Source organism: Gymnogyps californianus, chromosome 3 (assembly GCF_018139145.2).
Source record: "Gymnogyps californianus isolate 813 chromosome 3, ASM1813914v2, whole genome shotgun sequence".
Lineage (NCBI taxonomy): Eukaryota > Metazoa > Chordata > Aves > Accipitriformes > Cathartidae > Gymnogyps > Gymnogyps californianus.
The window spans coordinates 54,237,641-54,253,588 of record NC_059473.1 but is presented as its reverse complement, the minus strand read 5'-3'; the positions used below and the strand labels follow the sequence as shown (position 1 = coordinate 54,253,588).

The window sequence follows — 15,948 nt, the reverse complement described above, 5'->3', positions numbered from 1 at the left end:
AAAATTATGCAACAAACAAATTGCTAAAAAGCTCAGGTAAGCCCTGTTGGTTTTTTAAGGTGACAATGCTGAGGGGGAAGCTCAGTTTTTGAACAGGATGTAATATTTTCTCATATTATGAACTATATTCTAAATATATTGCATTTGGATCTTTTAAAGTACAATTTTTTTGGTGAAAGTAGAAGAACAGTAAGCACAAAAAAGAATTAGTTACTAAGTTTCTCATGATCCAAAATACTCAATAGTCCTTTTTTTTGTCCGACATCATCTTGAAGATACCAACAGCGTTAGCCAGAGACTACGCTGCAGAGACACCACACTAGTTTCTTACAGACATGTAAGACCCCATCCAACTTCCACAGAGTCAGAGGAAGGTGGATCAGGCTCCATCTTTCTATTTGCATGGAATTCAAGCTCTTGAGCTACAGAGATTTTTGGCCATCTCCCTGCATGGGGGACTCCCAAGGCTGCCTGCCACTCCCAGCTCCCTCTCTGTCTAGCTCAGGAGCTGGCAGTCTTATCGTGGCCTCCGTGGTACACTGAGCTGTATATTTGGGTTACTTATGTCTCCATTCCCTTCTCTTCCGACCCGCTGTCTGGCAAAAAAATAAGAAGTATTGAAGTAGCACAAAGGCAAAATTGATCACAGCATGGGTTTTCTACGGTATTACCTCCATCCTTATCCCTTCCATCTCCAGGACATACGAAAACAGTTCTTATGCAAACTGAATCGAAACCAACTCAAGTGACTCAGAGAAACCTACAGATCCCAAAGAGCTGGAAATTAACTGAATTTTAACTCTATCAGGAAGCTCAGAAATGTAGACTTCGCTGGTTCTTTATTATTTTGGTAGGTTTTTTTAATTGGGACAAAAATAATTTAAGCTCATGTCTAGCCCTATGGTGCTTCTTTAAAGATTAAAAAGCAATAGATAATGAAGAATGCAAATGTTCAGACAGCTGCTCACAGGGAGATGCTGTTTGAAGTAACAGTTCTCTCTCCCCCTCTGCTGCAGCTGGGTTGCTTTTAATTATTAACAAGGAAAATAACAGCTTCAATAGAGGTGGATGCAAGTTCATTTTCACCATCAGTTGATTTCTGCAACTTTCACACCAACACTGAGTTTGAGAACATGGACAAGTTTACACTAATGATGATTAAGAGTATTGCTCAAAATTCTGAATATTAAATAGAGCATAGGGATAGTATGAAGCGTGCTTTTGGATCACAATCATGAGGACTGTAACAAAACACTACCTTAAAAACTAATGTTCAATCCCCAGCTTTCACACACACATCCCAGTGGCCTTAGACAAGTACATGTGATTTACAACCACTCAGACATAGATCTCTGGTCCCCTTTCCCAAAAGGCTACAATAGCACCTCAGTTTGAACATAATGCAGAGCAACTGCACGTAGGGGCGTGAGATCCCCATCACATGCACGGAGAGGTGGGAGAAGCTGCAAATGGAGCTTCTGGTTACTCTGCCACTGCCTGACCTGCCCCAGAGGTAGAGGGAGTTGCGTACAGGGCTGCCTTTAGAGCAGGGGAGGAAACAAGAAGCAACATGTCAATATCCATCTGAGGCTTAGATCTAAAGGATCATTTCCACCTTTTCTGCTACATGTGAGATGAAAAACTGTTACATACCTTGCTATTCAGCAGACTACAGTCAACCAAGAGAGGATGGCAAAGAGAGGGACATATATAGATGGATGTGTACCTGCAGTCAATCACTTACTTTGGATTTCCGGCCCCTGGCTTCTTTCTCCGGAATATGTTGAGGAAAGTGTTGGACTTGCAAGGTGCCTTGCCATCCCCGACATGCATACGCACCACATCTGAGGTGGTGAAGGCACTGCGGACGTTCCTCTCAGGCTTGGCTATGATGATGTACATCTTAGGAGTGAACATGCACCCCAGCGCCACTGTCACGCTCAGGCTCACTGCAAAACAGGTGGTGATGATCTTGTAGTTGCTCCCAAAATAGATGGGCACAAAGGCCAGCCAGATGATACAAGTGGTGTACATGGTGAATGCAATGTACTTGGCCTCATTGAAATTGGCAGGCACATTGCGAGTCTTGAAGGCATAGTACGTGCAGCTCATGATGAGGAGTCCATTGTAGCCCACAGGAGCCACAACGCCTAGGTTGCTGGTGTTGCAGATAAGGTAAACTTCCTTAATGCTGGGGTAGGAGAGGATGGGCATCGGCGGCTCCAGGATGATCAGCGTGATCACCAGTGTCAGCTGCACGCTGATCAAAATGGAGGCAATGACCACTTGGGCCCATGCGCTCATGAAACGTGGCTTGCGGGTACAGATCTTCTTTTTGCTGCCTGCCAGGATGCGTGCAATGCGGTTGGTTTTGGTCACAAGGGCAGAATAGCACATGGCAGAGGAGAGACCCACCAGAAGGCGCTGGAGGTAGCAGGATGTCGTGGTGGGTTTAGCTATAAGGGTGAAAGGGCAGACGTAACCCAGAAAGATGCCAGCAAGGATAATGTAGCAGAGCTCCCGGCTGGAGGATTTGACAACAGGGGTGTCCCTGTAGAGCACAAAGATAAGGGTGACAAACATGGTGACCAGGATCCCCAGGCAGGAAAAGACCACAGCCACAATAGACTCTATATTGCTCCACTGGAGGTACTTTACAGGGATGGGTTCACAGCCTGCAGTGTACAGAAAAGAAACAGAGTGTTAGAAAGGTAGCTGCTTGAAGAAAGAACTTTTTTTTCTGGCTCCCAATATAATCCAAACATTAGTTTATGCCTATATGCCATGGATTATTAAAATCATTTTACAAAGGAGTGAACTGCAGCATGGAAAAGTTTGGATGAAATATGTTCAGAAAACAGCCATCAATTTTGGGTGTCCCAAACATTTGCTTATGATGCTACAAAGGAAAATGAGATTTGGAAATTTTTTCATAATTTTTCCTGAGATACCTGCTGACAAGCCTAGCATATCAAAGGCAGTGCTGGGAACAGAATCCAGACAAACTCAGCACCATCTCTTCATTTCAGCAGGGAAAGGATTGTTACAAATCAGAATGGGTACCTTTTTGACCTCCTCAGACTAACTTATTTTAATCTTTATCAAAATCACTATAACGTGACCCACTACATTTTTGTGAGGGTGATTTTATAAATAACAGAAATTAATTTGAGATCTATGGGCAGAAAAATGGTAATAAATCCCAAGTTGTAATGGAACTACACTTTAGATACTGTACCTTCTTAGTATATTTCTGCTTTTTTTTCTCTTAATGTTACCTTATTCACATTTTGTCAAACTCTCTGCTCATTGTTTTTCCACTAAATAATGTAATTTAATTCTTATGAAAAAGCCAATCCCACAAAATATGCATGCCTTCAAAAAATAACTGGAAAGGCTCTCCTTTATAACTAGTACAGACGTGCAAACATAGGTATCAGTTAAGATGGTACTTAACTGCTCTCTCCCACTGTCCTGGTTTCAGCTGGGGTAGAGTTAATTTTCTTCTTAGTAACTGGTACAGTGTGTTTTGGATTTAGTGTGAGAATGATGTTGATAACACTCTGATGTTTTAGTTGTTGCTAAGTAGCGCTTATCTTAAGCCAAGGACTTTTCAGTTTCCCATGCTCTGCCAGCAAGCAGGTGTGCAAGAAGCCGGGAGGGAGCACAGCCGGGGCAGCTGACCCGAACTAGCCAAAGGGGTATTCCATACCATGGAATGTCATGCTCAGTATATAAATGGGGGAGAGTTGGCCGGGAGGGGCAGATCGCTGCTGGGGCATCGGTCAGCGGGTGGTGAGCAGTTGCGTTGTGCATCACTGGGTTTTTTAGTGTTTTTTCTTTTTTTTCTCTTCTTTTTTTGTTATATTCCTTTTCATTACAATTATTATTATTATATTTCATTATTATTATTGTTAATATTATATTTTACTCTAGTTATTAAACCATTCTTATCTCAACCCATGAGTTTTACCTTTTTTTCCGATTGTCCTCCCCATCCCACTGGGAGCCGGGGGGAGCAAGGGAGCAGCTGCATGGTGCTTAGCTGCTGGCTGGGGTTAAACCATGACACCCGCACTCAAGTTAACGGAGTTTCTGGCTACCTTTCTCACTGTGCTGAAGATCTAATACCAGCAATAAACGTTACAGAGAAAATAAAATCCTCTGTGTTAATAGGATGTTACGGTTGTGAAGCTGAGTTATTGAAAACCTTCATTCTGGCATTTCCTAATTTCTGTTCTTGACTTAATAGTATCAAAATGCTTTTAACATGTTTCTGTATCCCAAGGTAAGTATCCATGGCCTCTTCTACTTCTTGTTTCTGTCCTCCTCCAGTTTCCCTTGGACCCAGCTCACCTTTTGTGCCTTTCTCCCACCTCTCAAGTATCTTTCCTCCCAGTCCCTCACCGTCCCCATCTCAGTTCCCCTTCCAGTTCATTTTTTTCCTAGCCAGTCACCTCTCCACCCAGATGTCTCCATTATGAATACTGCTGGTCCAGCTTTTCACATCCTGGACTGGCTGCTCATCACCTCTACCTGTCTGGGTTGTTGGAGGTGGCTGAGAAGAGCAGGGAAAAGGCGGTGGTGTCAGCGAGCTTGTAAGAGAGGCATTTTTTTCCTCTCAGTTTTCCTGCTAAATCTTAGCAAGGGCCCTGACATTGTGATGAGCAAAGTCATGCTCAGCCCCTTCCTCCTCAGTATGGAGTATATCTGCAGAAACCAACCCCTACGAACTAAAAGCTTCTGAGGCCCACAGTTTTGCTCAATTTATATGCATCTTTCACAGGGTGACACAAAATTACCAACTGATACCTCTACCAAAACGTAAAGTCCTTCCTTCCAAATATAGGAGAAGTAAGCAGAGGTATGGATCAGGGTTGAACAGTTTTACTGTAACCTCATTTTGAGAAACAGAAGAAAAGATGTTTTTTGTTGAAATTAAAAAAAATCAGCCTGAGGCAAAGTCCTGACATGGAAAATTTCTGCTTGAACTTTTAATGTCTGCCAATGTCACATGAACTGAAAGAATGTCTTATAATTCTGTACTCTTTGTCTCTAAGAGTACCAGACTGACTTAACTACAGGTAATGCTGTCTACTTAACTACAGGTAATGATGTTACAAGTACCTGTAACATCAAAAACAATAGAAATGATAGTATGTGCAACTGGAGGTCTTATTTTATACAGAAAAGGAATTTTTTTTTGCTTAAAGTGGTCTGTTCGAGACTCAGATAGATGAGGAAACTCGTTCTTCCAACCAGTATTTTTGTGGTGAAATATGAAGGAAAAGCTTTTTACTAGAAGTGGCCACACTTCTAATGGCAATTTTTATTGCCATTGGCCACAGCAGCCCTGAGTGCAAGTTGGCACCTTCTTTGATTTAATAAAAGACTAAGAATCAGAAGCTCCTGCTCGTTGATAAATACATGCAAAGATCTTCCTAAACAAGAAGCCTGTCTGTGGTTGCTGGAAGGGTTAAGTTTCAATGTAAGCTTTAAGCTTAGCAGCATAAAGCCATACTCATATTATTCCATCTTAAACAGTATTTTCAGAGCCTTAGCCCTGATTCAGCATGGTAGTTAAGCCTATCGATTGCTTTAAGCTTATCCTGTGTAAGGTCTTAGAAATCTTTTTCATTAAATCAGTGTAATTCCTGTGCACCAGCAAGCCCCAAGAGCCACATATGCTACAAACATTGCAAAAAGCTGCCCGCACTGCTTATATCAGCAAACAGTTGTTGGTTGTCAGCACCTGTGAAGGTGGGTCATTTCCCAGCTAGGAGAAAGTGGGCTAAGGAACATTGTTGAGACTGGGGGAGGATACCCAGGAAATGGTGTACTTACAGGTTTAAAAAAAAAAAAAAAAACAAACCACAAAAATCCCCCCCCAAAACCCCACAACAACTAACGCAAACCTCAAAAAATCAGAGAACTAGTGGCAAAAACTTCACAGATAAAAGTTTCTAGTAATAAGCTGTTCGGTAGCTTTCATCTACTATTTTCCCTGCACTTTAACCATGAATCATTTCCTAGAGCAGGTGGTTAATTGATTTTTTAATTTTTTTTTTTAAATTATATTCATACTGCAAGGCCAATAAGACAATCCAGGATGTTTTGAGGTCATTAACGCATCCCAGGTAACTGATGGCCCCAAACCTTTATGATTCATTTCATAATAACTCTATAAAACTTCCTGTCCTATCTTGTTTTATTGCTTATTTAAGATGATTTATGTAAACTGGGTTTACTAGCTTGACATTCATTCTTCTTATATTAGATTCTGGTACTAAAAAAGATATCTCTTCTTCTTGGCACAAGGCCTCAAGATACTGGTTTTAGTGACTATTTGTCAGGTCAGGTTTTTATCATCTGTGATAAGAAATCCTTTGTGCCTGCTGACTCCACTTCACTGAACACATATTTAGGGGAAGCAATCTAAAAAAAATTTGTACATTTAAAAATAAAATTAAAATGTCAGGAAAGGATTGCTGAGCAACAGAGACTGATTTCAAATGGAGAGAATGAGCACCTTGAAAAGCGTGTCTCAGGAAATGGGTTAGTATGTGCTTCACGTTTCTTAAAGGGACTAAGGATTTTAGAGCCTCCATCTGTGATGGAAAATGAGACTAAAGCTGCATACATGTTTAGCATTTAAGATTTAAGGCAAAGGGAAAAACAATCTGAAATGTGAAATGTTAACATCTATGTCTAGATGCTATGGTGACTGGCAGGGTATGAATACAAAACACAAAAGCAAGCTATAAAACCACATTTGATGGGAGAAATCCTGGCAAAAAAGAGAATTCCAAATTAAATGGTACCAATGGTGACTCCCACAAAGTTCAAGAGCCAGAGTTTATCTAGCTCAATCTCCCTTTTCTAAAGGTTAGGATGGCATCAGCTTCTCTTCACAACTTTGTACTTTGTACTGCAATTCTAGTAAACGAATTGTAGGGGTTAAAAAAGTTTTTTCCTCAATAAGAGAGAATGAAGCAGCTGTGCAGGAGTAGACTGCCATTTTCATGTTCTCTAGGAAATCAGTCGATGGCTATGCTGTCATTTGGCTGATGCTACTGTGATTTTAGAACAGTAGCAGTCCAGTCTCCTTGCTGAGAAGAAACACAAATCAGCAGGTCATCTACTGATTTCATTAAAAGTTAATAGATTGTAACATGCCCCTGAGATTTTTTCCAGCACTGATGCTTTCCTCAACTCTTTTCAGCAGTGCCTGTCATTTTGACATGCCCCCTTTTGAGCTATTTTGGGCAGGTGGTAGCACTGAACCATATTCGCTCCAGTGCACATTGATCTCTCACTATGTTCTTGTTCTGCCTTATTGATTAAAAAGAAGTCCCAGTTTTCTTCCCTGAATAGTAGATACAAACAATTCTGCGAACCTCCAAGACTAACAGAACCTGGTTGTCTATGGATATCTGCTTTAAAATTAGCAGACACTGGTGTCCTAGGAGGTGGGAGCTGAATACGAGCTTTTCCAATGGTCAGGACAGTTATGAAGGGTTCTGTGGATTTTCTGGTGTCTAGTAATACAAGAGTTTTTTCCACAATTGGGGCCCTTACAGAAGGTATTTTTCAAGAACTCCTTTTCCTACAACCCACTTAAATGAAACTTGAAGGAACTGAATGATCACTGAGATTTCTGTATTCTGACAAATCCGTTTGAAGTAGGTTCAGTTGCACAACGGGGGGGGGGGGGCGGGGCGTTGGGGTGAGAGGTATGGGATATAGACAGATACACACACATCTGGGACATGCCCATAGCTTATTTTTCATAGAAAACCAAGATAGACAATGGGTTAAATTTCCCAGTTTATTGTGATTAATAATATATTTTTAGCCAGAGAAGTGGCCAGCTTTCTCTCTCAAAATAAATCCTCTGAGAGCTCACTTGGCTTCAGTGACTAGCTTAACGGTATCTCTTGGAACTATTTAATCAAGGTTTGAGTACTTCATCTATATGTTAAACGCTGCAGCAACATCTAGTTGCCAGCCAGTCATATTAAAGGACAAAGATGTGATAAGTTGCACATTTGATCTTCAGCTAGGTGGTTGGATTGTTTCTCTGACTAGGAATGATGCCCTGCTGAATACCGGCAGCCAAGATTTGCAGATGCGGCACGGGGCAGAGGTGCCAGTAGCCTTTTACAGTGATACAAAGCAAACCCCAAGGTCAAGGTGGTGCTTCTCAGCGCATTAAATCTATTTTCTTGGGGTAATGGTTACTGCAAGGCCCAGAGCAGGTGTGGAGGTTGACCTTGATAGGTATAAAATAACAGAAAGATGCCATAGCATACAACTTATCGAAAGTGTATATACAGGGGAGACCAATTCTAGCTTCCCTTTCTTCTGCCAGCCTTTCTTAGGATTTTATTGATATTTCTCTTGCTGGCGAGTGCAGTGAGAATGATCTTTATACCAAACAGAAGTCTGGTAGTCAGTTACTGAATGTCCTGAAATCCCAGATAAAGTATTACTAATTGCATGGTAGAACAATCAGAAAGAGTATCAAGTCAATCTGACAAAGACGCACTGAGCTCTTGTGATAATCACTGCTAAAATTGCAGGAAACACTGCTAAATTCATTAGTAGTCTTAACAGCTTTATCAATGCTTATGTTAACTGAAGAGGAGGAACAGACAGAATATGTCATTTCTTCATGGTACAAATTTTGCCATCTCTGTTGTCACTGCTGTAGAACTGAGCCAAAAGATACAGCACTTTTCACTCACCCTAAACTGCATTGGGATGTGTGTTTAAGTATGTACCTTTAATATCTCTGCGTGCTGCCACCTTACTCTCCACCACACACCATTCTCCTTGTGCCCCATCAAATGGGAATGCATTTGGAGGGACATGTCCCTACCTGTCAGGTCAGCGTTCGGCCACCAGCCAAGCTCACAGGCTTTACATGTGAATTCATCCTGAACAAATTCATTTTCCTTGCAAGCAGTGCAAATCCAGCAGCAACTCACTTCTCCTTTCCTGATCACCTGTAATGCAAAATACATCCTCAGCTGTGATCCTCTGTAAGACAACACAGAAGCCCCCTCAGCAAACAGGAACCACCTGCACTGCTTAAAATATGGCAGGATTCCTGTGTACGGCACATTTCAAACAACTAGAAAATACGAATCCTGATTCTGTATCTACCCCTGTGTATTAAAATTTGTGCTTAGGAGTTCAGGGATAATCTCTGGAGACAATTCTATTTTGTTTTGGGTGGAGCGGTTCTGAGTTAAAAGTACAAAACCATTTTCCCTTTGGTACAGAGGCATCATGAGTGTTATATTTGCAATCAAAATTGAAAAGAGGTTTAATCTGAGAGATGGTTCAGGTCAGGACAAGTAGCTCAGCCCACGCTTATTATCTATTGCATAGTAAAAAGCAGTAAACAAAGTCAAAGGTTAGAACAAAGAGTGATTCATGTGTGTACATATATATATGATATACACAAGCACATGCACACACACAGCAATTCTAATTTACATTGCAGTCTCTTTGGGGCTCATTACACTAGTGTAAATGGAAATTCAAATAAGAGCAAATTAAAAAATCTACTGCTAAAAGGATGTAATGGGTCCTAGTAGAAAATAAAACCAATATGTGGTGACCAAGAGCATGCTTTGGAACAGCTCTTTTGGAGACAAATGTCGCTGAAAGCTGTATCTTTCTCTGCTGTGAAGGCTGCTAAGTGTAATGATCCAATGTTGAAAAGATGGTTTCCTTGTCTTGACTGCTATTTTCATTACGTTGAGTCTGAAAGAAAGATTAAGGATATCTCTAGCTCATGGGGCTCCAACAAAGACTCTGGCCTGTTTGCCAGAAAGGAGGAATCCAGCCTTCTCTCCAGGATCTTCCTATCCATCTATATGCAGAGCTAAGTGCAGTAGTGAAATACAAAATGTTTGTTTTACTGAATGCTGGCTTTGTGGGCTTTTTTGTTAACATTTCCTCTTGCAATCTGTGGAGAGAGTCCAATAGACTTCAATGGGAGCTGAAGCTGGCATTTTGTATGCATGGTGTTTACATATACACACATACATAAACTGCACAATCTCAAAAACAGGGAAAAGATGTTTTGGAGGGTAGTGAATACCGATAATGTTTCCCCTCCAAGATTGTTGGAGTATGTCACTATGCCTTTGCCAAATCATCAATCACTTATTGCTTAGAGTAGCAATATAGAATTAAAAAGCTGAAAATGTGCTTATTAAAATAAATTAGAAAGGAAGGTCTGCTCTAAGGTGATTTTCCTGAATGGGCTTCTTGCCATTTTAAACTTACTGCATCCATACCATTTTGATAGTGCATGTCTTTATGTCATCCAGACATGGCAGGTGGCAAATTATTTGTAGCTTGATACAAGTGCTACTGTTTGGTAAACAGAGTGATTTCATTTGTGTTTCCATACCTCCTGTTGTGAACATGAGATACAAATAGGCTTTCCTTTTTTTTTTTTTCTTGCAGGTGTTATTAATGGAACAAAATACTAGATTCCCATGGGTTCACGTTATTTTCAGGATCAGTCCTCAAGTGAATCACAGCCACTGATTGTTGTAGGCAATGACTAAGTGAAAATCTTGTTCTTTCTCGCGTAAGGTGAAATTCAAATCTTGTCACACTAAAAGATTCTGCATCACTACAAAGGGCAGTTTCAGAAAACATGGGCCTGTATATGGGATTGTAAGAGTAAGATGTTAACCTAGGAGTCTTTCTATACTTCTGGCTTTCCTGAACAAAAGGAAGTCCTATCCCTTGGCTTGAAAGAAGCCTGCTTGGGTTTAGGGAAAAAACACTGACTGGTTATTCACATTTCTATAGCAGAAAGTGTGAGTCTGAGGCACACCTTAATCTGGCCCTTCAAGCAAGGCTCGCTGCACACCGATCGGACCATTCCGCTCTTGTTCATCTGAATCCTGTAGTCGTCGATGTTGAGCACACCCTCGTGCCAGGTCCCAATGAGAACGTAGTCGTAGCGATTGGGCTCTATGTACTGCAGGTTCATGATGTCATACCTGCAAGGGAAAAAAGAGAAAGCAAGTCACTGTCCTGCAACACAAAGGATGAAAATTTACCTTGCCCTTCTCCTTCTGCCTCCATAAATATTCGTGTCATCCCTTAACACCAGGGACTAGAGTTTCACAGAAACACCAAATACTGTAGGATTTGCAGCAGAATCATGGGAAATGACACCTCTGATGATTGACTGCCACACAATTACCGATTGCATGCCCTGCTTACATAAAACTGTGGGTAAAAAGTTGTGTGTCCAGGAAGAACTGCACTTCAAAGACAGCAAGCTCGGCTAAAAGTGCACATGTAGGCACTGTCTGGATGGTGTGTTTTTCAGCCATTTTCCAAGATGTTTTTAAAATTCGCTTGGTGCCTACATACAGGTTGGTTGCAGTATAGCCCCTGCTGGGAGCTCTAAAGTAATCAGTAGAAATGCTCAGACTAACTGAACTGGTATGCCATAAGTTAACTGTAAGCACTAGTTCAACTATTTATATTACCCAGCCCAGTGAGACTGTCAGGAAAAGTTAGCAGCTCAGGCACAAAATTTACCTCCTCACCCTAGGCAAGTAGGAGAGAACTTCCCAAGGCTAATATAAAGGAAGCATAAAACACTGCTACAATAAACATTCAGCTTCCCTGCCTCCATCACTGCCTCCCATGTGTTGGACCTGATGTGTGCACATCCCTTACTGCTAATTATTCCGTTCCTTCTTTTACCCACAGAATGCAGCTTGTGCAAAGCAGTGATTAACCGTGGTGATTTCTTAGCAGGAAATAAGCAAGAATGGGAGCATGAATATTAGAGAGTGCACGCAGAGGAAGAACCACAAAAGAGGCTGGACCTACAGGCTGGTCTCTTGAGATGAGAAGGGGGAGAGCTTTATTTAAAAAAAGACAAAAGAAAGACGTGCTAGAATTACTCTCTAGATGTCTGTTTTTCTTAATTGGTCTTTGGGATCTCTCTAGTTAAAGATGATTTAAAGAAGTGCATATTTACAGCTGTATTTAGACCTCAGTCTTGCAAATATGCGTGTTCAGACAATGTCAGTGCCACTGCAGAGCTCCACTGAATCACATGGGAAAAGGGACTCTTACTACTGAGTTCAATGGAGCTCCAAGCAGGAGGCAGCTCCATTGGTTGGCAATCAGCTACTAATTGAGGAGTTGCTTAGAAAAGGGGTAAATTTCAAATTCACGAGGAAACAATGCCTTCTCATATCCCAGTTCTTGCAAAGGAAGAACATAAAAAAAGGAATGCTGTTTTCAGGATTGTGAAGAATCAGGATAGCAAGAAGCAATAAGAGCCGGGCACTTTACAATGTAGACTCAACAGACAGGAGTAAAATTGAGCAGGAATGTACATGCCTCTTCCTAGCAAGAAGAACCTACTTGGATTTCAGTGTGACCTTGTATTAGACTGATACGAGATCATTTACCCTGGGCTGGAAAATTAATTCAGGAAGGGGAATAAAAGATTACTAAAACCTCACATTCCCTTAATGGAATTTTTGAGCCTGCACGGATTGTTTTCATTTTTGCAAAAATATATTACAAGGCACAGAGTGGCATTAACACAATATCAATCAAGAGTTGGCAATTTCAGGGATATGATTTTAGGTTGAAAGCCATTCTTATGTTTTCTTATAATACTGTTCCCTTTTCTATCAGTTTCTGTCAAAGAATAAAGTATGCAGACTAAAAGCTCTTACACAGGCTTGCATATGACAAGTGGTAGTACAATGTTTGCAGCTTTGATACGCAGCTTGAATTTTAAGTGGAAAAACGTGGTCTAACAAATACACTTGGTATATGGAGACTTGCTTAAGTTCTTTATCCTTTTCTTCTTTTCCTTAATGAAAAATTTCTGCTCTGAGTAAGGACAAGTTCAGTGCTGGAATACCTCCCCCCATCCCCTCACTCACATATTTACAACTTTAACAGTTTTGGGCTCTGTCCAAGCTAAAAATTATTATCCCAAAAGGGTTGACAAGAGTTGTGAAGCTCTAAGAGAGCGAGGACCATGGAGGCAGCTGGATTTCACACACATATGGCAGCATTTACAGAAGCCATGAAAACATTCTGCAGTTAAGAAAATGAACCCTTCTTTTAATGTAAGAGCAAGCTCTCTAGTATATTGGGAAATGATGTGACCAAATAGGTGGTCACATGTTATATGAACAAGTTACTTGTGAGGTGAGCCAGACCGGTAGCCAGCTGGTCACAGGCACACTCTTACTCTGGTTAGTCTGAGATAGCTGAAGTTACCTTTTTCCATAGCCATAATACCAGACTGGCAGTGAGGTTTGCTATCCTGGAAAGCAGAATGGAAAACAGCAATGCTGAGCAATGTTGGGATGTAACTGGCCAAAACAACCACCCATGAAGCCAAACTCCAAAACAACCACATATATTTGACAAAAAATCCCTTTATATACAAGTTTGAAGTCTTTGCATTATGCATTTGATAATTTACTCAAAGCATCGGAGTTGATAGATTTGCCATGTCTGAAGCCAGAACAGCTACTGGAAATTTTGAACTAGATAGGCTTATATGGGTCTACATCCAAGTCTGGTTAAGGTAAACCGAACAACGTTTCTGTTAGCTTGTGAACCTCAGCATTTCTCCACACATCAGAGGTCCATTGTAGGGGCTGAAAGTTCTCCCGCCTGTTGTCATATAGCGTTTCATGGTCAGAGGTCTACGCAAATTGTTTGTCCTAGAGAGGTAAGTTTCTTCATACCTGCCATAAGCTAAAAGTAGGCAATTACCCTAGAATAGACAAGAGCTTAAAATGGATCTGTCCCCTGCCCCTTGCATAGGCCCAGAGAAGGATGTGGTGTTGACTACTGCATCCCTCACACCTTCTCCAGCCATTTCTGGGAATTTGAGTGATATCATTCCTATTGAGATAGGAAATGGGAGGTACTCAATGAAAGTAAAACGTTCGGCAATTTTACCAGCATGTTCTTAATGACAGTATAGCAAGCATATACTGTTGATTTTCCAGAGCTACTTCCATGTCATTCTTCCCAGAGGCAGTGCAGTCAGTTAAGTGACTGCATTTGTGCCCTTCTGATAAAGGTCTGCTTCACATTTCTGCATAAAAGCTCTTCAAAGAAAAGATTCTGCACAGAAGAAATAAACCTTTGAAAAAGTGCTTCATGTTTTCTAATCTCATTTTGATAAAAGCTTGAAACCATGAATTCAGCCTGAGATAGAAAAAGAGTTATATCTAAACAAATGGTTAAGGTTTGACAAAGATGTAAGGGGTTCAAAACAATTACGTGAGTGTCAGGCAAACATAACTACAAGCATCTCTCTCTGCTCTACCCATGATGATTGTAACTAGAAGCTTGTGAGAGTCAATTGCTCAAAGAACCTCACAGATTTTGAAAATAAAGTATGAGGAAGGTTGCTGCCTTCTAAATAGGAATATCGATTTGTGAAGTTGATTTGTTCACATGATATGGTAACATAATATCAAAAAACTTTTTACATATTTGTATGACATGCTTGCACTGGTACAGAAAAGCTAAAAAACTAGGAAATTTCAGATCTGGCTCTCTTTGTATTTAGGTGTTGTATGTGGTGTTTATCTTTTCATTTTGCTGAGGTACAAAAGCTCTTTTGGGTATTGATACAGTAGTATAGTCTGTTCACTCATCCACAAAGAGCTTTTCCATGTGGAGCTGTGGAAACTCTAGGGCTAATCTGGACCTAAATACAATTCTGCATGGGCATAAACTACTGCTGGCGTACAAAGATCTCACAGACTGTACAGATCACATTTCATATACACATCACTGTTCCCTGATATGATATTGCCCATGTCATAAATGCCACAGACTGATCCAAGGATTACAGCATGAATAACAAAAAGGTTAATTGAAATTTCTTGCCCAAACTTGCTAACTCCAGCTGTGAAAATATAAATGAGGAACAACAAAAAAAACCTACCTAAAATAACCCATCAAATTCTAAAGGTCAGGGAATCAAGAGAAATGAACCTTGCTATAGACCAAAATGATGGATGGAATAAATTCTATCATTGTGACCTACTCAGAGAAATATCCTGATATAAACCCTTCTATATTTTGAATTCAGGAACTGTTCATTCTAATTCTATGCTTGGTACTGATGAGAGTTGCGGAAATGCTCTCAGGTGATAAGATAATAAATCAGATTTGGGCTAAAATTGGAAAATTACACCTAAACATCAAACCAAATAACTAACAGGCAGACAATGCAGCATATGCAAAGCTGGAGTAATGCTTTTATGGAGATAAATAGTGTGTAATAAACTTAAAGCTATACTAAGCAGTAATTTCTCTGTATTATCCAAATTGTATGTGCAAAGACTTGATTTATGCATTTGTGTCAATAAGTATGTGTTTGACTGTAAGGGAATTGCTTGCCTCTACTTTCGAAGTCTGACCTAGCTCGTCTATATCTTTGACTAAAAAAATCTGAAGTATACAACACTCAACAAGAAGACCAAACTGACCAGCTTTTTGCTACTATTTAAATCTAACAAGCTGTTTAAATGTATATACTGTTTAAATATAACAAGCAATGCAAATAGGAAATGGTAAAAAGTTGGTCAGTTTTGCTAATAAAGGCTAGTAATAGAGATAAGAGTTGCTTTAAGGCCACTGTGTCTTACGAATACTCTTTGAAGGCATATGCCAGACTGCAAACTCTTGTTTGTTCCAGAGCACTCTCTTTGTGCAGTGTTGGCACTCAGATGCATTTATGCAACAATCCCAAAGATGGAGTGAGAGAGTCTTTTATAACACTTTAATAACTCAGTAGGAAAACTAACTTCAATGAAGTAACCCCTGAGTAGGTTTCAGGTTAATAATGGATTGTGTACTTCAGCAGCTGAATTAAACTTATTTATAAAAAAAACCCAA

At 40.4% G+C, this 15,948-nt stretch overlaps 1 protein-coding gene across 1 annotated transcript in view; it reads right to left on the bottom strand.

Moving 5' to 3' along the window:
- The window catches only part of GRM1 (glutamate metabotropic receptor 1), a 194,657-nt gene that overhangs the window by 28,428 nt on the left and 150,281 nt on the right, over positions 1-15,948 (bottom strand). The window contains 3 exon segments of the mRNA XM_050893928.1: positions 1,745-2,675; positions 8,882-9,008; positions 10,865-11,033. Of these exon segments, the coding sequence (XP_050749885.1) occupies positions 1,745-2,675; positions 8,882-9,008; positions 10,865-11,033 (1,227 nt within the window).